This window comes from Agelaius tricolor, unplaced genomic scaffold (assembly GCF_023055355.1).
Source record: "Agelaius tricolor isolate 1412-34295 unplaced genomic scaffold, bAgeTri1.0.p SCAF_33, whole genome shotgun sequence".
In the NCBI taxonomy this organism is placed as follows: domain Eukaryota; kingdom Metazoa; phylum Chordata; class Aves; order Passeriformes; family Icteridae; genus Agelaius; species Agelaius tricolor.
This window is the reverse complement of record NW_027269293.1, coordinates 1,898,174-1,923,912: the sequence shown is the minus strand read 5'-3', so window position 1 is coordinate 1,923,912 and position 25,739 is coordinate 1,898,174. Positions and strand designations below refer to the sequence as shown.

The window sequence follows — 25,739 nt, the reverse complement described above, 5'->3', positions numbered from 1 at the left end:
CATGGGGGGGGGACCCCAAAAACCTGGGGTTCACCATGGCCACAGCCACAGCCCTGGGCTGTATCCGACCCCAAAACTGCAGGGGGACCCTAAAACTGGGGGGCGGGGAAATCCTGGAACATGGACCCCAGAACATGGGAGGGACCCCAAAACTGAGGGGGAGCTGGAAATATGGGGGTCCCTCCGGCCGCCGTGTCCTGCCCGGGCCATGTCCTGAGCCCCGGCGTGTCCCCGCAGCTGCCTGGTGAAGGTGACAGGGGAGCTGACCATGTCCTTCCCCGCCGGCATCGTGCGGGTGTTCGGCGGCCCCGCGGCCCCGCCCGTGCTCAGCTTCCGCCTCCTCAACGCCGGAGCCATCGAGCAGTTCCTGCCCAACGCCGAGCTGCTCTACAGGTGTGGGCACGGGGGACACCGGGGGGACACCGGGGGGCAGCCCGCGAGGTGCGGGGGGCAGTGGTAGGGGGCTGGTGTTGGGGTGCAGGGGGTGTCTGGGGGATACAGGGACCTTGGGAGGTGATGGATGCAGGGATGGGGGTGGGTTTTGGGGTATGGAGTGTCTCTGTTTTCCTGGGGATACCCTCAGGAGCTGAGGGATGGGGAGCAGAGTTTTGGGGGTTCCAGGGCTGTGAGTGTCCTGGGAATGCAGCGATGGGGAGCTGAGTTTTGGGATCCCAGCGCTCTGGGCATCGTTTGGAGCTGGGTACCGGGGTGCCAGCTTCTGGGGGTACCCAGACCCTGCTGCCCCTCTCCCCCCACGCCCCCAGCGACCCCTCCCAGAGCGACCCCAGCACCAAGGACTTCTGGCTGAACATGGCAGCGCTGACCGGGCACCTGCAGAAACAGGCGGAGCAAAGCCCGGCCGCCTCCTACTACAACGTGGCGCTGCTCAAGTACCAGGTGAGCCCCTCAGGGCACCCCTGCTGGGCACGGCAGGGTCTCGGTGCCCCCCTGAACCCCCCGATGTGCCGCAGTTCTCGCGGCTGGGCCCCGGCTCGGCGCCGCTGCGGCTCTGCGTGCGCTGGGACTGCGCGCCCGGGGCCACGCGGGTCAGCGTGGAGTACGGCTACAACGCGGCCGCCCTGGCACTGCCCGTGCCCCTGGGCAACGTGCACGTCCTGCTGCCCGTGGAGGAGCCCCTGACCAACCTGCGGCTGCAGCCCGCGGCCAGCTGGTAACGGGAACGGGGCGAGAGGGAACGGGAGAGAGGGAACGGGGAGAGAGCGGGGCTGGGCTGTGGCGGGGTGGGGGAGAGGAGGGATGGGGGATCCTGAGGCTGAAAGGGGTCAGGGATGAAGGGTCTGGGATCCTGAGCTTGAACAAGGGAGAGGTGGAGAGTCTGGGGTCCTGAGCCTGAAAGAGGTGGGTGATGAAGGGTCTGGGGTCCTGAACCTGGACAAGGGGGGAAAGGAACGATGGGGGGTCCTGAGGTTGAATGGGGGGGTGAAGGGTCTGGGGTCCCAAACCTTCACAGGGTGGGGGATGAAGGGTCTGGGGTCCTGAGGCTGAACGGGGGGGGGGGATGAAGGGTCTGGGGTTCCAAACCTTCACAGGATGGGGGATGAAGGGTCTGGGATCCTGAGTCTGAAAGGGGTTAGGGATGAAAGGTCTGGGGTCCCAAACCTTCACAGGGTGGGCGATGAAGGGTCTGGGCTCTCAAGCCTTCACAGGGTGGATGACACAGAGATGGGAGCCCCAAACTCCCCCAGGGTGGAGGGGACACAGGACTGGGGGTCCCAAACTTGCCCAAGATGGGGAGCACAGGAGGGGGGTCCTGAATCTCTGCAGGGTGGGAGAAATGAGAAATGGGGACCCTGGACTGGGAAATGGGGACGCTGATGGGGTAAGGAAGGCAGGATGTGGGGATGGGCATCAAGGGCTGAATTTTGGGGGTGCGGGGGCTTGAGGACACCCCGTTATCCCGGCAGGAACCTGGAGGAGAAGCGGCTGCTCTGGAAGCTGCTGGACATCCCCGGTGCCCCGGGGCAGGGAGGTGAGGCCGGGCCCGCCCTGCTCGGGGGTCGCGGGGCGGGGGCTCCGCGTCCCGACCCCCCCAACCCCTGCGCTGTCCCCCCCAGGCTGTGGGCGGCTCTCGGCCAGCTGGGAGCCGCTGGGGGGGCCCAGTAAGCCCAGTCCCGTGGCCGCCCAGTTCAGCAGCGAGGGCAGCACCTTGTCGGGAGTGGAGGTGGAGCTGGCGGGCGCCGGGTACCGCATGTCGCTGGTCAAGAAGAGGTTTGCTACAGGTACGGCCGGGGGGGGGACGGAAACGGGGCTGGGGGGTCCCTTCCCCTCAGCCTTGGGGGGTGCGGGGTCCTCTCCCCATCCCCTGGGACTTGGGGAACCGGGGGTCCCTTCCCTGGGGTGCGTGGGGTTCCTTCCCTGGGGTGTTTAGGGTCCTTTCCCTGCTCCTTGGGGCGCACGGGGGGGTTCTTTTTCTGCTCTTTGGGGTTCATGGGGTCCGTTTCTTGATCTTTGAGGTGCACGGAGTCCCTTCCCTGGGGTATTTAGGGTCCTTTCCCTGCTCTTTGGGGTGCTCAGGGTCCCTTCCCTGGGGTATTTAGGGTCCTTTCCCTGCTCTTTGGGGTGCCCGAGGTCACCCAGCTGGGTGCTGGCACCGAGCTCCGGCCGCTGGGCAGTGCCCGTGCCTGGCCGGGGCTGTGCCCTCCCTCCTCTGTGCCCACCTTTCCTCCGCAGGGATTTACCTGGCGGGGTCCTGAGCTGTTCCCGGACCCCCCCGGGCTCCCCCCGGGCTTTTCCCGCGGTTGTGTGAATTGGAAACACTGGATGGAGGCGGGCTGGGGAGGGGGCGCCTCCTCCTCCTTTTCCTCCTCCTCCTCCTCCTGTCCCCGCCCTGTCGCTGTCCCTGCGTCGTCTCCTGCTCCCCCCCGCCACCCTCCCCTGTGCTGTGAAGGGAGCAGGAGCTGCTCTTTTATTAAACACTTTATTTTCTAATAAATTCCCCCCCGCCGGCTGCTGCCTCCTTCTTGCCACGGCACCAATCCCATAAATCCCATAAATCCCATAAATCTCATAAATCCCATATTCCCATATTCCAATCCCAATTCTGCCATGGAAGGGGAGGGCAAGGAAAAAAGGGGGAAAAGCCGAAGGGTTGGGAGGGGGGTTGTGATGTGGGAAACGGGGGTTGGGGGCTGTGTCCCCCCTCGCTGCCCCCTCAAAGCTCAGGGAAGCATCACCATGGATTGGGGATCCATTCTGGGGGGGCGCTACCCCCGAGTTTTGCTCCGCCCATCCCGCAGCGCCTCGATTTTGGGGGAAAGTTCCCCAAAAGTGGGTCTGGCGCCAGGGGTGAAGGCCCAGCAGCTCATCATCAGCGCGTACACCTGGGGGCGACAAGGGACACGGCGGGGCCATCAGGGGAGGAGGGGCACTCCGGGGACCCCCCTGCCAGCCCTGGGACAGCGGTGTCACCTCCGGGGGACAGCCGGCGGGGGCCGGGAGTCGCCGGTTGTCCTTGAGGAGCTCCAGCAGGTGGCAGATGATCTGCGGCGGCCTCGCTGTGCCCATCATCCGCAGGAATTCCTGCGGGCACGGGGGACATCCGTGAGCTCCGGGACACACCGGAGAGCACTGGGACATCCATGAGCTCCAGGACACCCGGGAGCACCGGGACACTCGGGAGCTCTGGGACACCTGGGAGCACCAGGATGCCCAAAAGCTCTGGGACACCCAGGAGCACCAGGAGGGCTGTGAGGGGTTGGTCCCAGTGGGAATGGCCCCCCTGCCCTTTCCAGGGAAAACGTCACCTCCGAGGGGCTCTTGCTCTTGGAGCTGTAGGTGAAGAGCTCGTAGAGGAGCACCCCGAAGCTCCAGGCGTCGGAGGCGCAGGAGAAGATGTTGTCAGCCAGGGATTCCGGAGCGTACCTGCCGGGAAAAACGGGTTCAGAACCCTGGAAAAATGAGTTCTGAGCTCCAGGAAAAGAGATCCTGAGCCCCAGGAAAAGGGGAGTCTGATTGCTGGGAAAAGGGGATTCTGAGCTCCGGGAAAAGCGGGTTCTGAGCTCTGAGAAAAAAGGGTTCTGAGTCCCGGGAAAAGGGGATCCTGAGCCCTGGGAAAAGTGGGTTCTGAGCTCCAGGAAAAGGCGATCCAGAGCTCTGGGAAAAGCGGTTTCTGAGCCCCAGGGAAAAGGGGATCCTGAGCCCTGGATCCCGCTGGAATTCCAGCCCTCCCCGTGTGCCCCCCTCACCAGAAAACGGGGCTCTGGCCGGGTTCCCGCACCACGTAGTAATCCTTGTCCTGCGGGAGCAGCTTGGCCAGCCCGAAGTCGCCGATCTTGACGTGGCTGTCGCTCTCCACCAGGATGTTCCTGCTCGCCAGGTCCCGGTGCACGCAGCGCTGCGCCCCCAGGTACTCCATGCCCTGCCGGGAGGCGGCTGCTCGAGGGGAGCGGGGACACGGCAGCGTCCCCAGGGCTGGGGAACCCCCGGGTGAGGCTCCCTGGGGGCTCATCCTGGTTGGAGCACAGCCCCCGGGGTGAGGGTGGCACTGCTCCAGCCGGGACAGGATCCTGCGGCATCCCCAAGGCTGGACAATGACCCTTGGGTGACCCGTGGCATTGCTCCAGCCCCACCCCGGGACAGCAGCAGCCCCGTTGCCCCCGTGCCCGCCCCGATCCCACCTTGCAGATCTGCCAGGCGTAGAGGAGCAGCGTCCTGTGCTCCAGGCGGGGCTGGTTCTTCTGCAGGAAATCCCGCAGGCAGCCGTTGGGCAGGAATTCCATCACCAGCCGCAGCCCGCGCATCCCTGAGGCCAAATCCAGCATCGGGAGGGCCGGAGCCGGGATCGGGGATCCCTGCCCCGTTCCCAGCCCCATTCCCTGTCCCATTCCTTCCCCATTCCCAGCCCCATTCCTGCCCAATTCCCTGCCCCGTTCCCAGCCCCATTCCTGTCCCATTCCCAGCCCCATTCCCTGCCCTTCCCCGTCTATCCCTGCCCCATTCACTGTCCCATTCCCAGCCCAATTCCCTCTCCATTCCCTGCCCTTCCCTGTCTATTCCTGTCCCATTCACAGCCCCATTCCTGCCCCATTCACAGCTCATTCCCAGCCCCATTCCCTGTGCATTCTCTGTGCATTCCCAGCCCCATTCCCTGCCCCATCCCTGCCCCATTCCCAGCTCACCCCGGCTGTAGCAGACACCCCGGTACCGGACGATGAAGTCGTGCTGCAGCGAGTGCAGGATTTGGATCTCCCGCTCGAAATCCCGAATTTCCTTGGCCGAATCCTGCTGCAGCCTCTTCACTGCCACCAGCTCGCCCGTGCTGTCACCCAGGGGGTCATAGCGACACAGCTCCACACTCCCGAAATTCCCCTGGGAATTTTGCAGGGAATTGGATGTTGGGGGTGCCCCCCACATTCCCAGTGCCTCATCCCCCAACCCAAAATCCCCCCCAGCTGCCTTTTCACACCTGCATCAACTGGTAAAGAACAGCTACTGTTTAAAAGAACTTCCTCTGATTGCTGGTAATGACCCCATTAATTGCATAATTAATCAATCACAACTGAGTGAGCCAGGAGACTGATACAGCCAGGTGACTGTAAGGGATGACAGCCTGAGGAGGACTGGGATTCTATCCCAACCCCAGGAAGGCCGGGATAGAACAGGATGGGACAGGAGGGTCAGGATGGGGCACGAGGGTTGGGATCAAGTGGGATGGGGCAGGAGGGGCAGGAGGCAGCAGAACAGTGCAGGAGGATCGGGATCCAGCCATGATGTCCCACACCCCAAATCCGGGATGGGAAGAGCAGCTGAGCTGAATTTTGGGCTTGGGGGGTCTCTGCTGTGCCCCCACCTTGCCCAGCAGCGAGATGTACTTGAGGTGCCTCTCCTGGAACTGCTCGGGATCCTGGCTCATGGCCAGGGACTCGTGTCCCCAAAAGCCATCCCGGAGCGTCACATCCGCGGGGGACAGGTCCGAGAGCAGCTCGTAGTCTGTGGGGAGGGGGGGGTGAGGCCGCTGTGGGGTCCCCCCGTGCCCCCCCAGCCCGTGCCCGTGCCCACCGGAGGTGATGAGGCTGTTGAGGTCGCGGATGAGGGCGCGGAAGCAGGGCCGGCGCTGGGGCTCGTACTCCATGCACTGGGACACCAGCACGGCCAGCTCGGGCCACCGGGGGGCTGGGAGCTGCTGCTGGCTCTGGTAGAATTCCAGCTTCTGTGGGAAAGGGGGGGTCAGGGGCTGTGGGACCCCCAAAGAGCCCCTGAACGGCTCTGAGATGGGGCAGGGTGCAGTGGGATGGGGCAGGAGAGGTGGGATGGGATGGGATGGGATGGGATGGGATGGGATGGGATGGGGTGGGATGGGATGGGATTTGTGGGGTGGGATGGGATCCATAGCAGGGAATGGGATGGGATGGGATCCATAGCAGGGAATGGGATGGGATGGGATCCATAGCAGGGAATGGGGTGGAATGGGATTTATGGGATGGGATGGGATTTGTGGGATGGGATCCATAGCAGGGAATAGGGTGGGATGGGATGGGATGGGATTTGTGGGATGGGATGGGATCCATAGCAGGGAATAGGGTAGGTTGGGATGGGATTTGTGGGATGGGATGGGATCCACAGCAGGGAATAGGGTAGGATGGGATGGGATTTATGGGATGGGATTTGTGGGATGGGTTTATGGGGTAGGACGGGGTGGAATTGGGCAGGGAAGAAGGGCTGGGATGTAGCAGGAAGGGACTGGAGGGCTGGGGAAGAAGGGTCTGGATACAGTGGGATAGGGGGGAGGGTTGGGATGGAACGGGATGGGGCAGGAGGGTTGGGATGGACCGGGATGGGGCAGGAGGGTCATTATGGGGCAGGAGGCAGCAGGGCAGTGCAGGAGGATCAGGATCCAGCAGGATGCTGGGACCAGCCTCACCCTCTGGGGCTCCAGCAGGCTCAGGGGCATGTTCCCCCCGCTGAAGATCTCCCAGAGGGTGGCTCCGAAGCCCCACTTGTCAGCTGGCAGTGCCAGGCTCCCGGGGTCGCTGACGCACTCAGGGGCCACCCATGGGATCCTCTCCACCAGCACTGTGGGGTGCCCAGCCCTGCTCAGCACCCACTGTGGGGGCCCAGCACCTTCAGGACCCCCCAGGATCCTCCCCAGACCAGGAGGGTGACACTGACCCCAGGGTGGGTGAGTTTGATGAAGGGGATTCAGAGCCCACAGCCAGGACCTGGCTTGGAGGATGAGCACAGGACCCCAAACCCAGAACCAGGACCCCGAACCCAGAACCAGGACCCCAAACCCAGACCTGGGACCCAGACCCCACAGCCAGGATTCCCCATGGAGGATGAACACAGGACCCTGAACCCAGAACCAGAACCCCAAACCCAGACCTGGGATCCAGAGCCCACAGCCAGGATTCCCCATGGAGGATGAACACAGGACCCCAATCCCAAAGGCAGAACCCCAAGGCCAGCCCCCCCAGGACCCCTGACTCACTGTCCCGGGCCAGGACGGTGACGCTGACCCCGGGGTCATTGAGTTTGATGAAGGGGGGGCTCCCCCCGGCCGTGTCCCCCTCCCGTGCCAGCAGCACCTTCTTGGCAGAGACGTTCCCATGCGGGATCTTCTTGTCCTCCTGGATGGGGGGAAGAGGGGTCAGGACCCTCAGGGTGGTCCCACACACTGGGGTGGGCTGGGGGAAGCACCAGGGATGGACTGGGGGCTGTGGGATCCACGGGATCCACGGGATATGGGGATGTGGGGGCTGTGGGGTAGGGATCTGTGGGATCTGTGGGATGTGGGGGTGTGGGAGTTGTGGGGTATGGATGGATTGGGGGCTGTGGGATGGGGAATCCATGGGATCCATGGGATATAGGGGTGTGGGAGCTGTGGGGTGGGGATCCATGGGATCCATTGGATGTGGGGGTATGAGGGATCCACCTGGGATCCAGAGCCCGCAGCCAGGACTCCCCATGGAGGATAAACACAGGATCTCGAACCCAGAGCCAGGACCCCAAACCCAGACCTGGATTCCCCACGGAGGATGAGCACAGGACCCCATACCCAAAGCCAGAACCCCAAGGCCAGCCCCCCAAGACCCCCAGGGACCCCCTCCCACCGCCGTGGGCTCACCAGGTAGTTGAGGGCATAGGCCAACTGCTTGGCCACCGTCAGCTTCCAGCCGGTGGTCACCGCGCCCCGGTTCTTGCGCAGGTACAGGTCCAGGGGCCCGTGCCGGACGTGCTCCTGCACCATCACACCTGGGGGCACCCCGGGGGGGGTCAGGGGGTGCCCACACTGCGCTCAGGGGTGCCCAGGTGGCACCGTGGCCACCGCCCCGCCGGACACTCACTGTCCTTGCCGAGGCTGACGCCGTGCAGCAGCACCAGGTGTTTGTGGGAGAGCTGGCTCATGGTGCTGGCGGCCTCCAGGAAGGACTGGGACAGGGACAGAGGGCTCAGGGCGGGCCTTAGGGACCCCGAGGTGACATCCTGCAGGTGGCAGTGCCACCCCTCACCTCCAGGCAGTTGCGGTGGCTGCTGTCCATGACCTTGAGCACCACCGGGGTCTGCCGGGCTCCATCCTCCTCGTCCTGGTCCCGTTTGATGCCTTTGTAGATCTGGGTGAAGGAGCCCTGGCCCAGGCTCTCGCCCTGGGGGACACGGGGACGTTGCCAGGGGGTTCCTGTCCCCCTGTGCCACCCCCCTGTGGCCCTGCCCTGCCCCGTACCCGTGTCAGGCTCTGGGGGTCGATCTTGTGGAACATCATCTGCTGGAGGCTGCGGCGCCGGGGCGCGGGAGGGGACCCAGGGGGACAGGGGACCCCGCTGCGGACGATCAGCAGGTTGGACTTCTCTGGGGGCCAGAGAGGGCGTGAGGGGGGCCTTGGGCAGGGGACCCCCACCTGGGGACCTCACACAGCCACCCTGGGATGTCACAGCAGCTCTGTGACATCACAGCCGCTCTGTGACATCACAGCTGCTCTGTGACATCATAGCCTGCTTTGTGACATCACAGCCCACTCTGTGACATCACAGCCACTCTGTGACATCACATCCCACTCTGTGACATCATAGCCTGCTTTGTGACATCAGTCATTCTGTGACATCACAGCTGCTCTGTGACATCATAGCTTCCTTTGTGACATCAGTAATTTTGTGACATCACAGCCCACTCTGTGACATCAGACTGCCCTGTGACATTAGAGCCACTCTGACCTCACATCTGCTTTGACATCACAGCCCACTCTGTGACATCACAGCCACTCTGTGACATCACAACTGCTCTGTGACATCACAGCAGCTCTGTGACATCATAGCTACTCTGTGGCGTCACAGCTACTCTGTGACATCACAGCTACTCTGTGGCCTCACAGCCCCCTCTGTGACATCACAGCCGCTCTGTGACATCACAGCCCCCTCCGTGACATCACAGCAGCTCTGTGACATCACAGCCCCCTCTGCCATGCCCCCCTGGTGTCACCTTTGGCCCGGGGGGGACAGGCCACCTCCAGGCGCATGGGTGCCCCCTCGGCCTGCAGCCCGTGGTGCCCGTAGGTGCCCAGCAGCTCCCGCAGGCTGCAGAACCTCCGCGCCACCCCCGACAGCCACCAGTGCCCGTCCTCGTCCCGGCGGATCCGGCACCGTTTGTAATCCCGGCCGGAGCGGGTCTGGGGGGGAAACACCGGGGTCAGCATTGGGGGCACCCCCCCAAACCCCTCCTGCCCCGAGGGGACACCGCGGGTGGCGCCGTCCTCGTGTCACCGCCCTGCAGGTGCCAGGGCTGTGCTGCCCTCCCAGTGCCCGGGTTGTGGCCCCCCCCAAGCCCCCCTGCCCGGTGTCCCGGGGGTCTCCCGGGGGTCTCACCTGCACACACACGGTCAGCAGGTAACTGTCAAAGTCCTGGGGGCTGCGGCGCAGCAGGAACAGCCCCGGGGCACCCCCGGCCGCCTCCAGCTTGTTCACGGCAAACTCGGCGCTGCCAAGGCAGGGATGGCCATGGTGCCACATGGGGACATCATGGGCACCCCCTGTGCCCACCCCCTGTGCCCGCCCCGCTGTTCCCACCCCTGTGCCCGCCCCTGTGTCCCCCCCTGTGCCCACCCCACTGTGCCCACCCCACTGTGCCCTCCCCTGTGCCCATCCTTGTGCGCTCCTCTTTGCCCACCCCCCTGTCCCCCCCGTGCCCACCCCACTGTGCCCACCCCTGTCCCCATCCCTGTGCCCATCCCTGTCCCCATCCCTGTGCCCATTCCCTGTGCCCACCCCCTGTGCCCTCCCCTGTGCTCCCCCTGTCCCCTCCTCTGTCCCCTCCCTATCCCCACCCCTTGTGCCCACCCCTGTGCCCACTCCCCAAACCCAGCAGATCCCTGTGGAGCCCCACCCGGGCCGGGGGTGGCTCTGTCCCCTCCATCCCCACATCCCCTCGGGCTCGGGGATGCCCAGGGGGTCCCGGTACCCAGTTCCCAGGGGTTCCTGGTGCCCAGGGGGTCCCGGTGCCCACCTGATGGGCCCGTGGCACTGGTTCTCCAGGTCCTCCAGCAGCCGTGGCGGTGCCACCTCCCTGCAGAAGTAGTGCTGGGCATCCGCTGTCAGCCGGTAGTAACCATCGAGCAGAGCCACGAAGGACCGGGCCTCCCGCAGCGTGGCGAACTCCACCTCCTGTGTGTGAAAAACGCCAGTCGCTTGGCTTTAAAATTGTAAAAGTTCAATAGTAATAAAATGGTTATAGAAATAGTAATACGATTAGAGTAATAATAATTTGGACAATTTGAATTTGGACAATATGAGACAATAAATACAAAGAGTTACGGATGTCCGGGTACTTTTCTGGGCAGCCCGAGCCCGAAAAAGGACACAGTTAACAGAGGATTAACCCTTAAAAACAACAGCCTGTTGCATATTCATACACTTCATACATGATGCATAAATTCCATTCAAATACAGGATTCTGTCTGGTCATTGTCAGCTTCTTCCTCTGAATCCTGACAGCGCCTTCGAGGGAGGAAGAAGTTCGTTTCTTCTGATAATGGAGCAATAAATTCTTTTTCTCTGAAAGATTTATTTGTCCTGTGGCTGCTATCTCACTGCGAGTCCTTTCTTTAAAAAAAGTATCCTACATAGCACAGTTTCTATTTTAACAATTTTTATAACCTAAACCTATATTTAACACAGTACTTAAGAGAATTAATACAGCATCACTTTCTAACACAACACATACAATATTCATTTCAATATTCGCGAAAAGCCAATCATAAAATACATGCAATTTTTCACACTCTGCCAGCCTTGGTGTCACCCCCTTGTCCCCCGCAGCCCTCCCGGGGCTCCCCAAACCCTTCCCGAGCTCACCAGCACCCGGTTGTCCGCCTTGGTGACGGTGACCAGCCGGTTCTCCACGGGGCCGCCGCCCTCGCGGCTCGCCGCCTGCTTGATGCTGATGTCGGCGATGTCGGGGAAGTCGCAGAAGTGCTGGCGGCTCTGTGAAGGGACAGCCAAGGTGACAACCCCGCCCTGCCAGCTCCCCGCAGTGCGCCCAGCCACGCCTGTTGTAGTGTGTTTTTATACGTTGTAATGGTTTTGTTTTTATATCCCTCTATTTTTCCTAAATGGTTTAACCCAGATTGTATCCCCTCCCTTTACCTGTGTAATCCCTTTCCTTTGCTGAGATCATCCCCAAATCCCCACCCTGGCTCTCTGTCAATCACTCAGCATCCCATCCCCTCCATCTAGAACTTTCCATCCAGGATGTCGAGTGATCAGCCAGAGGCCAGGGCTCAGCCCCCCAAGTGTTACCCCATACCCTGTCCTAAATGTCCATTCCCCAGTACCCATACCTTAATTTTTCTTATTGGTCAGTAAAATGTTATTATCTACTTTATGTTCCCCCCTCCCTTTCAATGTAACCTTGGCACCTCTCCTGGGGCTCTCAGCGGGATCCCCATGAGGTTTGTGGAGGCTCCTTGGCGCTCCTGAAATAAACCTTGGATTAAACCCTGCTAAGAGTTGGCCCCTTTATCCTCTGCCATTGCTCTGGCATCTCCTCTGCTTCAGGCGATCAGCCTGGCTGCCTTTGGTACCCTCAGGGATCAGCCTGGCTTCCTTTGGTACCCTCAGGGATCAGCCTGGCTGCCTTTGGTACCCCCAGGATCAGCCTGGCTGCCTTTGATACCCTCAGGGATCAGCCTGGCTGCCTTTGGCACCCCCAGGATCAGCCTGGCTGCCTTTGGCACCCCCAGGAGCAGCCTGGCTGCCCTCTGTAACCCCAGGGCATGGGAGAATGCCCTCCCCATGCTGTTCACTGTCTCGGGGCTGGCCGGGGTTCCCTCAGTGGCACTCAGAGAGACCGGAACACCGGAGCACCTCGGAGCCACCGCAGCTCCAGGCCACGCCGCTGTCACCGCACACGTGGATGGTGACGGGTGCTGCGGATCCGGGGGAGCGCACGTGGAAAATCTCCTCGCTGCGGCGGCGCTGGAGCCGCTCCAGGTCCAGCAGGTACTTGAGCTTCAGGTGCGGCGCGTCCGGCTCACAGCCCCCCAGGCGCCGCAGGGATTTGCCAAAGCGGCGGCGGAGGCGCTTGCGGGTCACGAAGTTGTGCTGCTGGATCTGCGAGCGCAGCGGCGCCGGCAGGCACGACTTGTAGCTGTGGGGAGCGGAGCGGGGTGTCCCGGGGCGTGCCACACTGTCCCTGGGGGTGTCACACTGTCCCCGGGGGTGTCACACTGTCCCTGGGGGTGTCGGGGTGTCCCTGGGGGTGTCACACTGTCTCCAGGGGTGTCACACTGACCCCGGGGGTGTCAGGGTGTCCTCGAGGTTATCACACTGTCCCCAGGAGTATCCCACTGTCCCTGGGGCTATCACACTGTCCCCATGGGTTTCAGGCTGTCCCCGAGGCTGTCACACTGTCCCTAGGGGTGTCACACTGTCCCCATGGGATTCAGGCTGTCCCCAGGGGTGTCACACTGTCCCCATGGGTGCCACACTGTCCCTATAGGATTCAGGTTGTCCCCAGCCATGCCGGGCTGTCTTCAGGGGTGTCACTCTGTCCCCATGGGTGTCCCTCTGTCCCCAGGGGTGTCACAGGGTCCCGTGAGTGCCACTGTCCCTGTCTCACCTGACGTGGCTGCAGACCTGCGCGGGGCTCTGCCGCTGCTCCTTGGCGATGCGCAGCATGTCCAGCACGGCCAGGCTCAGGCACTGCTCCTGCGTGGGCAGGCTCAGCCCCACGGCCACGCGGCCCCCGATGAAATCACTGCGGGACTGGGAAGGGCACGAGGCTCGGGGGGGGCTCTCCCATCTCCCGAGACCCCCCCAAACCGTGCCAGTGTCACCCTCATGTCCCAGAGCCCCCAGGAGTCACATCCTGCCCAGGCTCTGCTTCCCTGTCCCCAGGGCGTGTCCCCCTCAGGGGACAGAGTGACCACATCTGGGGGTGGTCATGAGCAGCTCCAGGTGAGCCAGGGGAGAGGAGCCTCATCCCCCAGGCTGGAGGAGGAGGAGGAGGAAGAGGAGGAGGAGAGGGGTCAGAACACCCCAAAAATACCCCTGGCACCATCCTGGTCTCCACAGGCAGTAGAGAGAGCCTGAGGGATGAGGAGGAGGAAGAGGAGGAGGAAGAGGAGGAGGAAGAGGAGGAGAAGGAGAAGGAGAAGGAGAAGGAGAAGGAGAAGGAGGAGAGAACACCACAAAACCACCCCCGGAACCATCCCGGTCCCCACAGGAGACAGACACAGCCTGGGGGATGAGGAGGAGGAGGAGGATGAGCCAGGCTGGCAGTGCTCACCTGGGCAAACAGGTAATCAATGACGGGGTAGTCCAGGATGGGGCTGGCCCGGCCGTTCAGCAGCTGGAAGCGGTGGGACTGTCCCAGTCCGCACCAGTTGGGGAAGAAGAACCTGATGGGGACAGAGAAGGGGTCTCAGCGCTGCGTCCCCCAGAGACCACGACCCCGAGGGATGCCAGGGAAGGGTGGGAGCTGCACCTGATCCTGTACACCACGACCTGGCTGCAGGACTCATCCACGGTGAACACGTGGTTGGGGGGGAACCAGCAGCTCAGGTCCTCCGTGGCCAGGGCAAAGAGAGGGTGGCACACGGGCAGCACGCCTGGGGACACACAGGGGGCTGGGACCCGAGCCCATGGCCCTGAGACCCCACAGCCACAGCCAGGATCTCCTGGCAAGGATGCACTCGGGACGCTGAGCCCATGGATCCTGAGCTCATGACTGGACCCCAAGGCCACAGGCAGGACCCAAACTCCACAGGCAGGACCCAAACCCCACTGCTGGGATCTGGAGTTCACAGCCAGAATTTCCTGCTGAGGACGAATACAGAACCCCATTTCCACACCCAGGACCCCGTACCCGCACCCAGGGCCTCATTCTCCCATCCAGGAGCCTGTATTCACACCCAGGGCCCTGTACCCACACCCAGGACCCCATTCTCCCATTCAGAACCCCATTCCCCCATCCAGGACCCCATTTCCACATCCAGGACCCCATCCCCACACCCAGGACCCCATTTCCACATCCAGGACCCCATACCCAAACCTAGGACCCCATCCCCACTCCCAGGACCCTGTACCCACACCCAGGACCCTGTACCCACAAACAGGAGCCCATCTCCACACCCAGGACCCTGTACCCACATCCAGATCCCCATTCCCACACCCAGGGCCCCATTCTCCTATCCAGGACCCTGTATTCACACCCAAGACCCTGTACCCACACCCAGGACCCCATCCTCACATCCCGGACCCCGTACCCACAAACAGAACCCCATTCCCCCATCCCGGACCCCATTTCCCATCCAGGACCCCGTTCCCACACCCATGAGCCCATTCCCACATCCCGTACCCCCCACCCCGGCGGGTGCCCCGGGCCCGGCGCTCACCGCAGGCTTTGGCAGCGCGCACACAAAGCTCCTCGGCCGTGTACTCGCCGAAGGTGAAGCTGAGCGTGCCCGCGGCGCTGCCCGGGGCCCGGCGCGGGGCGGGGGCCCGGTGGTACAGGAACACCTGCAGGGTCCCGCTCTCGGCCGACGAGAGGCTGCAGGAGCGGCCCCCGATCAGCGGCGTCTCCTCGCCCAGCGGGGCCATGGCAGGCGCTGCAAGGAAAGGGAGACTCGGAGTGACCCCCTTGTCCCACCCTCATCATCCTCCCCGCGGTCAAACCCCGCAGCAGCAACACCCGCAGGGCTGGGATGGGCCCCTCCTGGGAAGGAGGGAGGGGAAACTGAGGCACGCGGTTGGATTTCGCCCCCCTCTCCCAGCCTGTCCCATCCTCCCGGCCGCTCCTCCTCTGCCTCAGTGCTCCCGGTGTGAGCAGGGGGGACCCGGCTCCATCCCGGTTCCATCCCAGCCCCATCCCGGCTCCATCCCGGCCCTATCCCGGTTCCATCCCGGCTCCATCCCCGGTTCTATCCTGAGTCAATCCCGGCTCCACCCCGGTTCCATCCCAGCCCCATCCCGGTTCCATCCTGAGTCAATCCCGGCCCCATCCCCAGCTCCATCCCGGCTCCAATCCCGGCCCCATCCCCAGCTCCATCCCGGCCCCAATCCCGGCCCCATCCCGGCCCCATCCCCGGTTCCATCCCCGGTTCCATCCCGAGCTGGCCGCACCCCCGGCTCCCCCCCGGTACCTCTGCCGTGCCGGGGGCCTCGCTGCGGGCCTGGGGAGGGGGTCCCGGACGGGCTGCGCTGCCAAATCGGGGTTCTGGGGGTGCGTAGGTGGCTGCGAGCGAAGGAGAGATAAAAAATCCCCCGGGCGACTTCCTTCCTGCCCGAGGCCTCCTGGGCGGGCGGCTTCCTTCCAGGGGAGGGGGGACAAAATGCGACACCCCGGGGCGCAGCCAGGGGGTGTCGGGAGGGCGAAGGGTTGAAAACCTGGGCACCCCCGGGCACACTCTGGGCACTCCTTTGGGCAAAGCCGGGCACTCCTTTGGGCAAACCCGGGGACAATCTGGGCACTCTCGGGGACTCTCTGGGCACCTCCGGGGACTCTCTGGGCACCCTCGGGGACACTGGGCACCCCTGGAGACCCTCTGGGTACCCCCAGGGACAATCTGGGCACCCTCGGGAATCCTCTGGGCACCTCTGGGCATCCCCGGGGACACTCCGGGCACCCCCCAGTGCTGGCGCCGTGGGTACCACAGGGACGGGGGATGCTCTGCCAGGGCAGCTCGGCCAGGGCGCTGCCAACCCCCCCCGTCCCCCATTGCTGCCACTCCCAGAGCCCCTCCTGGCCCCGGTCCTGCCCGCGGTGCCACCGCGGGGCTGGGCGTGTGCCAGCCCCGGGCCCGTGCGGTGTCGCACGTCCCCGCCCGGCGGATGTGGCCCAAACTCGTTGTTTTTTCCCCTGGAGCTGCTCCAAGCCCGCTCGGCGAGGAGGAGGCGCCGCGGCGGGGAGGGGAAGGGGTCCTGCCCTGCCCTGTCCCCCCGCTCCGGGGACATGTGGTGGGGACAGTGCCACCACCAGGGCTGGAGACAGGGACAGGGACCCTCGTCTGCCCGGCGGGGAGGACTCAGAGGGGGCGGTGGCCCCGTGGTGGCACCGGGGAGGGGACGGGGACCTCGCGGTGATGGATTAGAGGGGACGCAGCCTTCGTGGTGACACCTGGGAGGGGGCAATGCCTCCGTGGTGACATCTCGGAGGGGACGGTGCCTTCATGCTGGTGACCTGGAGGGGACGGTGACCTCGTGGTGATGGCCTGGAGAGGACACTGCCTCCATGGTGATGACCGGGAGGGGACAGTGACCTCGTGGTGATGCTGTGTAGGGGACAGGGACCTTGCAGTGACACTTCGGAGGGGACAGTTCCCCGGTGGCCACACCTTGGAGGGGACACTGCCGCCGTGGTGACACCCTGGAGTGGACTCTTCCCCCTCGGTGACACCTCGGAGGGGGCGGTGACACATCAGAGGCCACACTGCCAGCTCTGTCCTCACCTCAGGGCTGTTCCCCTGCCCCAACCCCAACCTCACCCGCGGGGTTTGGGGCAAGAGCGTGGAAATCCCCAAACCTGTCCGTGCCCGGGCGGGACAAGGTGGCGTTGGTGGCAGGGAATGAGGAAGCGGGGCCAGCCCCACGCCCGGTGCCACGTATCCCGCCAGGAGCCACCGTCCTGCCCCGCCACCGCCGCGCTGCCGGGGCTCAGCGCCGGGGCCGTACGGGAGGGAAGGGGTTATTTATGGCCACGGCCGCCGACAGCTCCATCCTCCCCGCCGCGGCTCCCTCCCCGAGCGCCTGAACGTGCCTCCCGCCGGCTGGAGCAGCTCGAGGCACGGCCGGGCCCTCCACACCTCCGGGGACGCGGCAGGGACCCCTCCCCGGGGAGCAGCCCCCGCTCGGCTCCTCGGGCTCGGTCCGGCCGGTCCGTCCCGCTCCGCCGGCAAACAACAACCTGTTCCTTCTGGGGTAAAGGTTTCCTTCGGGTTTGTTGTTTTTTCCCCTCGGCTGGAGATAACTTTGGCTCCGCCGGAGGCTCTGCCCCTCCTTGTTTGTGCTGCTTTGGGGAGGGGTCTCTCCCCCCCTCTCCCTCTCCCTCCCCGCTCCCTCCCGGCCGTGTCCCTTCGGTGCTTCCCTGGAGCCGGTGGCCGGAGCAGCCCAAGCGGGGAAGGATCGGGGGCAATTCCCCAGCCAAATTCTGGCTGTTCCTCCTCGGACTCTGCCCTTTGGCACCCCTTGGCACAGCCCCGGCTTGGGAAGGGCACGGAGGGCACGGGGTGCGGCACAAAGTCCCGCTCCCCACTCCTCTTTCCCATTCCAAGGAATTCTCTCTCCCTCCAGTCTCCCCCCCTCGGATGCGCCGCTGCCGCCGAGCCCCGGCCTAACCCCGCGCCGAGTCCCTCCCGCAGCCGCCCTATTTGGGGTCCCCCACACCCTAAAGCCACCATGCCAGGACCCCAGGACGTGCGGGACCTCACCTTCAGCCCGTGGGATTACGGAGTCTTCGCGCTGATGCTGCTGATCTCCACGGCCATCGGGCTCTTCCACGGGCTGGCCAAGGGCGGCCAGAAAACCTCGGAGGATTTTTTCACGGGTGGCCGGAGGATGTCGGCGCTGCCCGTGGGGCTCTCGCTGTCCGCCAGTTTCATGTCGGCCATCCAGGTGCTGGGGGTGCCGGCCGAGGCGTTCCGCTACGGAGCCAAATTCCTCTGGATGTGCCTGGCGCAGCTCATCAACAGCGCGCTCACCGCGCAGCTCTTCCTGCCCGTCTTCTACCGCCTGGGGCTCACCAGCACCTACGAGGTGGGCACGGCGGGGACACGGCGGGGACACGGCGGGGACACGGCTGGGGGGGCCCGCCGAGGTGCCGAGCATCGCTGCCAACGGCTCCGGGCTCAACTCGGCGGATGAGGCCCCCCCGGAGGGTGCGGACCCCGCTCCCGAGGTGTCCCGGGGTGTCCCGGGGGATGTCCCGGGGGTCCCGAAGTGTTCTGGGGTGTCCCTGGCTGTCCTGGGGGTGTCCCGGGGGTTGTCCCAAGGTGTCCCTGGCTGTCCTGGGGGTGTCCCGGGGTGACCCGGGTGTCCCCTCGCAGCCCCGTAGGACCCCGCTCCCCCCGTGCCTTGGGGTTCTGGGGGTCCCCCCAACCCCGCGGGATCCCGCTCGCCCTGCCGGGGTTTTGGGGGTCCCTCGAGCCCCCCCAGCCCCTGCTCAGGGCTCACTCCGAGCTGGTCCCGACGTGCTCTTTGTCCTTGTCGCAGTACCTGGAGCGGCGCTTCAGCCGGAGCGTGCGGCTGTGCGGGACCGTGCAGTACGTGGTGGCCACGGTGCGTGTGCGGTGCTGGCCTTGGGGACAGCGCGGGGACAGCGCTGGCGGTGCCCTGAGCCCCTGGGAAGCGCCCTCGGCCCCGTGCTGCTGTTTGGGCTGGCTCGGAGCGAGAGCGGCGCGGCGGGAGCGCTGTTTGGAGAGAAAACCGCGCCGATCCCCCCCGCCGTGTCACCTGCGAGGGGACCCTGAGCCCCCCCTTGGGACCCTGAGCCCCCACTCGGGACCCTGAGCCCCCCTCGGGATCCTGAGCCCCCCTCGGGATCCTGAGCCCCCCCTCGGGATCCTGAGCCCCCTCTTCCCGCAGATGCTCTACACTGGGATCGTCATCTACGCGCCAGCCCTGATCCTAAACCAAGGTGTGGTGTGGCGCGGGGGGGGGCTCTCCCCGTCCCTGTGTCCCCCTCCCCAGGTGACAATTCCCCCCCTCAGCATTGTCCCCTCTTCCCTCAGTCACCGGGCTGGATATTTGGGCATCGCTGCTGTCCACGGGGGCCATCTGCACCTTCTACACCACCATCGTGAGCGGGGGGGGGGTCCTGGGGGGTCCCCGGGGCGTCTCGGGTGTCCCGATGGGTCCCGAGGTGTCCCAGGGGTTGTCCTGGGATGTCCCAGGGTGTCCTGGGGGTGTCCCGAGGTGTCCTGGGGGGGTCTTGGTGGGGTCCCGAGGTGTCCTGGGGGTGTCCCAGGGTGTCCTGTGGGTGTCCAGAAGTGTCCCTGGCTGTTCCGAGGTGTCCCAGGAGATGTCCCGAGGTGTCCCTGGCTGTCCCGAGGTGTCCCTGGCTGTCTCGGGGGTGTCCCCCGCTGTCCCTGGCTGTCCCGGGGGTGTCCCTGGCTGTCCCGGGGGTGGAGATGTCCCGAGGTGTCCCTGGCTCTCTCGGGGGTGTCCCTGGCTGTCGCGGGGGTGTCCCGGCGCTCAGCCCCGCTCGCTGTGCCGCAGGGCGGGATGAAGGCTGTCATCTGGACCGACGTGTTCCAGGTGTTTGTGATGCTCGCGGGTTTTGTCGCCATCGCCATCCGGGGGACGCTGCTGGCGGGGGGTCCCGCCGAGGTGCTGAGCATCGCCAGCAACGGCTCCAGGCTCAACTTCGCCGAGTGGGTCCCCCCCGAACCCCGCGGGACCCCGCTCCTCATGCCTTGGGATCTGTGGGGTCACCGTGTGCCCCCAAACCCCGCGGGACCCCGCTGCCCCTGCCCCGGGGTACTGGGGGTCACTCCCAGTTTCCTCACCCCCTGTTCTGGGTTCTAGGGTCACCCCCAGCCCCTCTCACCCCCAATCTCGGGATCTGTGGGGTGACCCCCAGACCTTCACCCCCTTCCCCGGGTTCTGGGGTCACTCCCAGCTCCCATCCCCTTGCCCTGAGTTCTGGGGTCGCCCCCAGCTTCTCTCATCCCACGCTGGGATCTGTGGGGTCATCCCCAGCCCTTCACCTCCTTCCCTGAGTTCTGGGGTCACTCCCAGCCCCTCTCACCCCACCCCGGGATCTGTGGGGTCTCTCCCAGCCCCTGCCCGCTCTCCCCGGGCTCTGTGCCATGCCGTGCCCCCCTGACCGGTCCCGGGCCGTGCCCAGTTTCAACCCGGACCCGCGGAGCCGGTACACGGTGTGGACCTTCGTGCTGGGCGGGACGCTGCTCTGGCTCTCCATGTACGGCGTCAACCAAGCGCAGGTGCAGCGCTACGTGGCCTGCAGGAGCGAGAGGGAGGCCAAGATGTGAGTCCGGACCCCCCCGGCATCCCCGGGAACACCGGGAACTCTCCGGACCCCCTCGGCATCCCCGGGAACCCCGGGAATTCTCCGGATCCCCCCGGCATCCCCGGGAATTTTCCGGATCCCGCGCTGGGAGTCGCAGAGGGGTGGGGATGCTCTGGGGGCAGGGGGGGCTTTGTCTCCTGCCTGGGTCGTTGTGTGGGTGAAGCGCCCTGCAAGGACCTGGCACAGCCCCTGCCAGGACCTCCTTGCATCCTTTCATGGACCCCGAATTCCCCTGACACCCCTGCCAGGACCCCACACTCCCGCACTGCCTGAGCCCTCCTGTGCGAGACCCCAACTCCCTGCCCGGCCCCTCCCGCCCTGCCAGGACCTGGCACCTTTCCAGTTGCCCTGGCAGGACCCTGACCCCCGTGTCCCCCATGTCCCCCGTGCCCCCTGTGCCCCTCATGTCCCCCGTACTCCCCATGCCCCGCATGCCCCCTGTGCCCCCCATGCCCCCTATGCCCCTCATGTCCCCTGTGCCCCCCATGCCCCTCATGTTCCCCATGCCGTCCGTGCCCCCCATGCCCCCATGTCCCCTGTGCTCCCCATGCCCCCCGTGTTCCCTGTGCCCCCCATGCCCCTCATGTCCCCCATGCCCCCCGTGTCCCCCGTGCCCCCCCATGTCCCCTGTGCCCCCCATGCCCCCCATGCCCCCCGTGTCCCCCGTGCCCCCCATGACCTGCACGCCCCCCATGCCCCCCGTGTTCCCTGTGCTCCCCATGACCCGCATGCCCCCCATGCCCCCTGTGCCCCCCGTGCCCCCCGTGCCCCCCGTGCCCCTGCAGGGCACTGCTGGTCAATCAGGTCGGGCTGTTCTGCATCGTGGCCAGCGCCGTGGCCTGTGGGCTCGTCATGTTCGTGCTCTACGGCCACTGTGACCCTCTGCTGGCTGGGGCCATCTCTGCCCCCGACCAGGTACCGACCCCCCGGGACCCCCCCTGGCATCACAGCGGGTTTTGGGGTCCCACAGGATCGTGTCCCTTCCAGGACCCCTCAAGCAGTGGGGTCAGAGGGGGTTTTGGGTCCCCTCAGGGGCACAGGGGTCCCTTGGTATCCAGATCCTCTCCAGGACTCCCCAAGGTAGTGGGGTCAGAGGGGGTTTTGGGATCCCCCGGGGTCCTGGCCCTTTCAGGACCCTTCAAGCAGTGGGGTCAGAAGGGGTTTTGGGGTCCTCCAGAATCCTCATCTCTCCAGCACTCCCTGAGGCAGTGGGGTGGGAGTTTGGGGCTCCCAGGGGTATTTGGGGTCCCCCAGGGCTCTAGATCCTTTCCAGCACCCCTGAGGCATTGGGATAGGAGTCTGGGGGGCTCCTAGTGGGTTTTGGGGTCTCCCCGGGATCCTGTCCCCTCCAGCACCCCCTGAGGCAGTGGGGTGGGAGTCTGGGGGCCTCCCAGGGGTTTTGGGGTCCCCCTGGCCCCTCCCCTCACCCCTGTTCCCCAGTACATGCCCTACCTGGTCCTGGACATCTTTGGGAGCACGCCGGGGGTGCCGGGGCTGTTCCTGGCCTGCGCCTACAGCGGCACGCTCAGGTGAGGAGGGGTCCCAGCCTGGGGACACGGGCGGGGGGTGCCACCACCCCGGTGTCCCCATGGGGCTGACGGGGCCACCTCATGCCCAGCACGGCCTCCACATCCATCAACGCCATGGCTGCCGTCACCGTGGAGGACCTGGTGCGGCCGCGGCTGCCGGCGCTGTCCCCCAGGAAGCTGACACTGATCTCCAAGGGGCTCTGTGAGTGTCACCGCGCCTGCGGGGACAGGGATGGGACACCCTGCGAGGATGGGTCACCCCCAGGGTCACCCCTGCCCGGGCTGTGCCAGGCTGTGCCGTCCCATTCCACCCTATGAGTTCCATCTCAATCCCATCCTGTAAATCCCAAGCCAATCCCAGAAATCCTAACCCAATCCCATCTCAATCCCAATCCCATCCCATCCATCCCATCTCTATCCCAATCCCATCCCATCCATCCCATCTCAATCCCAATCCCATCAATCCCATCCCATAGATTCTGTCCCACCCCATCAATCCCATCCCATCAATCTATCACAAATCCCAACCCTAACCCATCCCATCAATCCCAATCTCATCAATCCCATCAATCCCATCCCATCAATCTCATCCCAATCCCAATCCCATAAATCCCATCCCAATCCCATCCCATCCCATATTCCCACAGCTCTCACCTTTGGCACCTCCTGCATCACCGTGGCCGCTCTGTCCTCACTGCTGGGGGGGGGTGTCCTTCAGGTGAGAGCCCCCCGAGATCCCAAATCCCCTCCCTCAGCTTCTACCATCCCAAAAAACCCCAAAATCCCCCCAAACCCGCCCATGCTGTCAGTGACCATCCAAGCGGTGACACCGTGGGGACACGGCCATGCTCCGGTGGCACCTGGAGAGCCCTCGAGGGTGAAGGAGTTGGGGCAGTGCCAGGCCCCCCTGGAGCTCTTGCAGACCTCAAAAAAACCCCAAAAAACCCTAAAAAAACCTGCAAACCTCCCCCGGATCCCCCCCAAACCCTGTCCCCTGTCTGTGCCCATCTGAGTGGGGACACTGCAGGGACACTGCGGGGACACAGCCCAGCTCTGGTGCCACCCAGAGAACCTTCATTGAGGGGGAGTTGAGGCAGTGCCAGGCCTCCCCTGGAGCTCTCGCAGACCCCAAAAAAAACCCAAAACCCCCCCAAAATCCCCCAACCCCCCCGTGCTGTCAGTGACCATCCAAGCGGTGACACCGCGGGGACACGGCCACGCTCAGGTGGCACCTGGAGAGCCCTCGAGGGTGAAGGGGTTGGGGCAGTGCCAGGCCCCCCTGGAGCTCTTGCAGACCCCAAAAAAACCAAAAAAACCCCTCAAACCCCCCAACTCTCCCTGTGCTCTCTGTGCCCAACTGAGCGGGGACCAGCGGGGACAGCACAGGGACACTGCAGGGACACGGCCACGCTCGGGTGGCACCCAGAGAGCCCTCAAGCATTTAAGGGACATTTGGGGCAGTGCCAGGCCCTCCTGGAGCTCTCCCAGACCCCAAAAAAAACCCCAAAACCCCAAACCCCCCACGCTGTCTGTGCCCAACGGAGTGGAGACACCACAGGGACACAGTGGGGACACAGTGGGGACATGGCCATGCTCTGGTGGCACCTGAAGATCCATCAAGGACGGGGGGTTGGGGCAGTGCCAGGCCCCCCCTGGAGCTCTCCCAGACCCTAAAATAACCCCAAAAAAACCCCCAAAACGCCAGGGCTCCTTCACGGTGATGGGGGTGATCAGCGGGCCCCTGCTGGGCGCCTTCATACTGGGGATGTTCCTGCCCCGCTGCGGCACTGCCGTGAGTGCGGGGTCAGGGTTTGGGGTTTGGGGTTGGGGTTTGGGGTTTGGGGTCGGGTTTGGGTTTGGGGGATTTGGGGTTTGGGGTCAGGTTTGGGTTTGGGGGATTTGGGGTTTGGGGTCAGGTTTGGGTTTGGGGGATTTGGGGTTTGGGCATTTGGGAGATTTGTGGTTTGGGGATTTGGGGTTTGGGGGGTTTAGTGTGAGGGTCTGGGGTTTGGGATCAGCGGTTTGGGATTTGAGGTTTGGCGTTTGTGGGATTTGGGGGTTGGGGTGTTTGGGGGATTTGGGGACAGGGTCTGTGGTTTGGGCATTGGGGTGTTTAAGGGATTTTGGGAAAGGGTCTGGGGTTTGGGGATTGGAGGTTTGAGGTTTGAGAATTTGGGGTCAGCAGTTTGGGGTTTGGGGATTTGGGGTCAGCACGGGGATGGTTTGGGGAGTTTGGAGTGTTTGGGGTGTTTGGGGAATTGGGGATTTGGGGGGTTTGGGGAGGGGGATTTTGGGAATGGGAGGATTTGGGGGTGAGGAGGATTTTGGGGGTTCTGCCATTCAGCACAGCCATGGGGATATTTGGGATTTTTGGGGGGGTCTCCACAGCTCCCCTGGGCCCTGCTGATCCCCTGTCCCTGTCCCTGTCCCTGTCCCCATCCCTGTCCCAGGGGGTGCTGGGGGGCCTGGCCGTGGGCCTGGCACTGTCACTGTGGGTGGCTGTGGGTGCCACCCTGTACCCGCCCAGCGCAGCCACCATGGGGGTGCTGCCCACCTGGGGGACGCTGTGCCCGCCCCGCAACGCCACCAACGCCACCAACGCCACCAACGCCACCAACGCCACCAGCGCCACCAGCGCCACCAGCGGCCCCGCCCTGCCCGCGCCACCCCCGGAGCCGCTGCGGTGAGTGGGGCTGGGGAGAGCGCAGGGGTGCTCCTGTCCCCTGGGGTGGCACGTCCCTGTCCCTGTCCCCTGGGGTGGCACATCCCTGTCCCTGTCCCTGCTGGCTGTGGTCTCACATCCCTTTTCCTGTTGGCTCTAATGTCACATCACTGTCCCCATTCCCTGTGACGTCACACCCCTGTCCCTGCTGGCTCTGATGTCACGTCACTGCCCCTGCTTGTTGTGACATCACAACAATGTCCCTGTCCCTTATGATGTCACAGCCCTTCCCTGTTTGTTGTGACATCACATCCCCGTCCCTGGTCCCTGTGACATCACATCCCTGGCCCTGCTGGCTGTGATGTCACAACCCTGTCCCCATTCCCTGTGATGTCACCGGGTGTTCCTGCGGGTGGTGATGTCACTGTGTGTCCCTGCTGGCGGTGACACCCCGCTGTCCCCTGTCACAGCCCGGCCATCCTGGGTGACTTCTACTCCATATCCTACCTGTACTACGGCGCCTTGGGGACACTGGGGACTGTGGGGACAGGGGCCCTGCTCAGCCTGCTGCCAGGTGAGAGGGGAGATGGCCCTGTCACCTCCTGTGTCACCCCCTGTGTCACCCCCCATCACCCTGTCCCTGTCGCCCTTCCCTGTGACCTCATTCCTGTCACCCATCCCTGTCACCCATTCCTGTCACCCTTCCCTGTGACCTCATTCCCGTCATTCCCTGTCACCCTGTCCCTGTCACCCTGTCCCTGTCGCCCTTCCCTGTGACCTCATTCCTGTCACCTGTCCTTGTCACTCTGTCCCTGTCACCCATTCCTGTCACGGTGTCCCCTCCTGACAGGGCCAGCGCGGCAGAGCCGGCGTCCCCAGGGCGTGCTGTGGTGGGACATCGTCAGGGCTGCACCCTCGGGTGGCCTCAAGGGTGACAGCAGCACTGGGGACGAGCCCCTGGACAAGGCCACGGTGACCCGGGCGCTGCTGGAGACGGGAGGGGAGCGGAAACCCCCGTGTGACCCCGCCAAGGGTGGCACCGTCACCGAGAGCGACGTGTAGGGGACAGCGGGGTG

General features: G+C 64.6%; 3 protein-coding genes across 5 annotated transcripts in view; 2 read left to right on the top strand and 1 right to left on the bottom strand.

The window, feature by feature from the left end:
• Positions 1-2,953, top strand: part of FCHO1 (FCH and mu domain containing endocytic adaptor 1) — a 13,495-nt gene extending 10,542 nt beyond the window's left edge. For both annotated transcript variants that reach the window (XM_071451760.1, XM_071451761.1), the window contains exons 24-29: positions 238-393; positions 765-897; positions 972-1,171; positions 1,926-1,990; positions 2,076-2,240; positions 2,692-2,953. In XM_071451760.1, coding sequence (XP_071307861.1) covers positions 238-393; positions 765-897; positions 972-1,171; positions 1,926-1,990; positions 2,076-2,240; positions 2,692-2,714 — 742 coding nt within the window. In that variant the 3' untranslated portion in view covers positions 2,715-2,953. The remainder of the gene's footprint in view (positions 1-237; positions 394-764; positions 898-971; positions 1,172-1,925; positions 1,991-2,075; positions 2,241-2,691) is intronic.
• Positions 2,954-18,012, bottom strand: JAK3 (Janus kinase 3). 2 transcript variants are annotated; one of them, XM_071451759.1, is made up of 25 exons: positions 17,873-18,012; positions 15,590-15,681; positions 14,843-15,055; positions 13,933-14,056; positions 13,735-13,846; positions 13,066-13,211; positions 12,312-12,594; positions 11,301-11,429; positions 10,453-10,610; positions 9,816-9,927; positions 9,433-9,619; positions 8,681-8,805; positions 8,469-8,603; positions 8,304-8,388; positions 8,084-8,211; positions 7,448-7,586; positions 6,881-7,032; positions 6,019-6,169; positions 5,810-5,949; positions 5,139-5,328; positions 4,638-4,762; positions 4,206-4,378; positions 3,765-3,882; positions 3,430-3,540; positions 2,954-3,341 (listed from the first exon to the last, which is right to left on the bottom strand). In XM_071451759.1, the coding sequence occupies exons 3-25, from the start codon at positions 15,045-15,047 to the stop codon at positions 3,225-3,227; spliced, it is 3,345 nt and encodes a 1,114-aa protein (XP_071307860.1). In that variant the 5' UTR covers positions 15,048-15,055; positions 15,590-15,681; positions 17,873-18,012; the 3' UTR covers positions 2,954-3,224. The 2 variants fall into 2 exon arrangements, with proteins under 2 accessions (XP_071307860.1, XP_071307859.1); XM_071451758.1 differs by lacking the exon at positions 17,873-18,012 and having other exon boundaries at positions 15,590-16,014.
• On the top strand, positions 17,215-25,739 carry SLC5A5 (solute carrier family 5 member 5). The gene is made up of 15 exons (XM_071451762.1): positions 17,215-17,363; positions 17,736-18,197; positions 18,654-18,719; positions 19,026-19,077; positions 19,172-19,239; positions 19,659-19,813; positions 20,290-20,430; positions 21,258-21,387; positions 21,913-22,001; positions 22,091-22,203; positions 22,649-22,719; positions 23,707-23,793; positions 24,452-24,684; positions 25,134-25,237; positions 25,514-25,739. The coding sequence occupies exons 2-15, from the start codon at positions 17,841-17,843 to the stop codon at positions 25,723-25,725; spliced, it is 1,878 nt and encodes a 625-aa protein (XP_071307863.1). The 5' UTR covers positions 17,215-17,363; positions 17,736-17,840; the 3' UTR covers positions 25,726-25,739.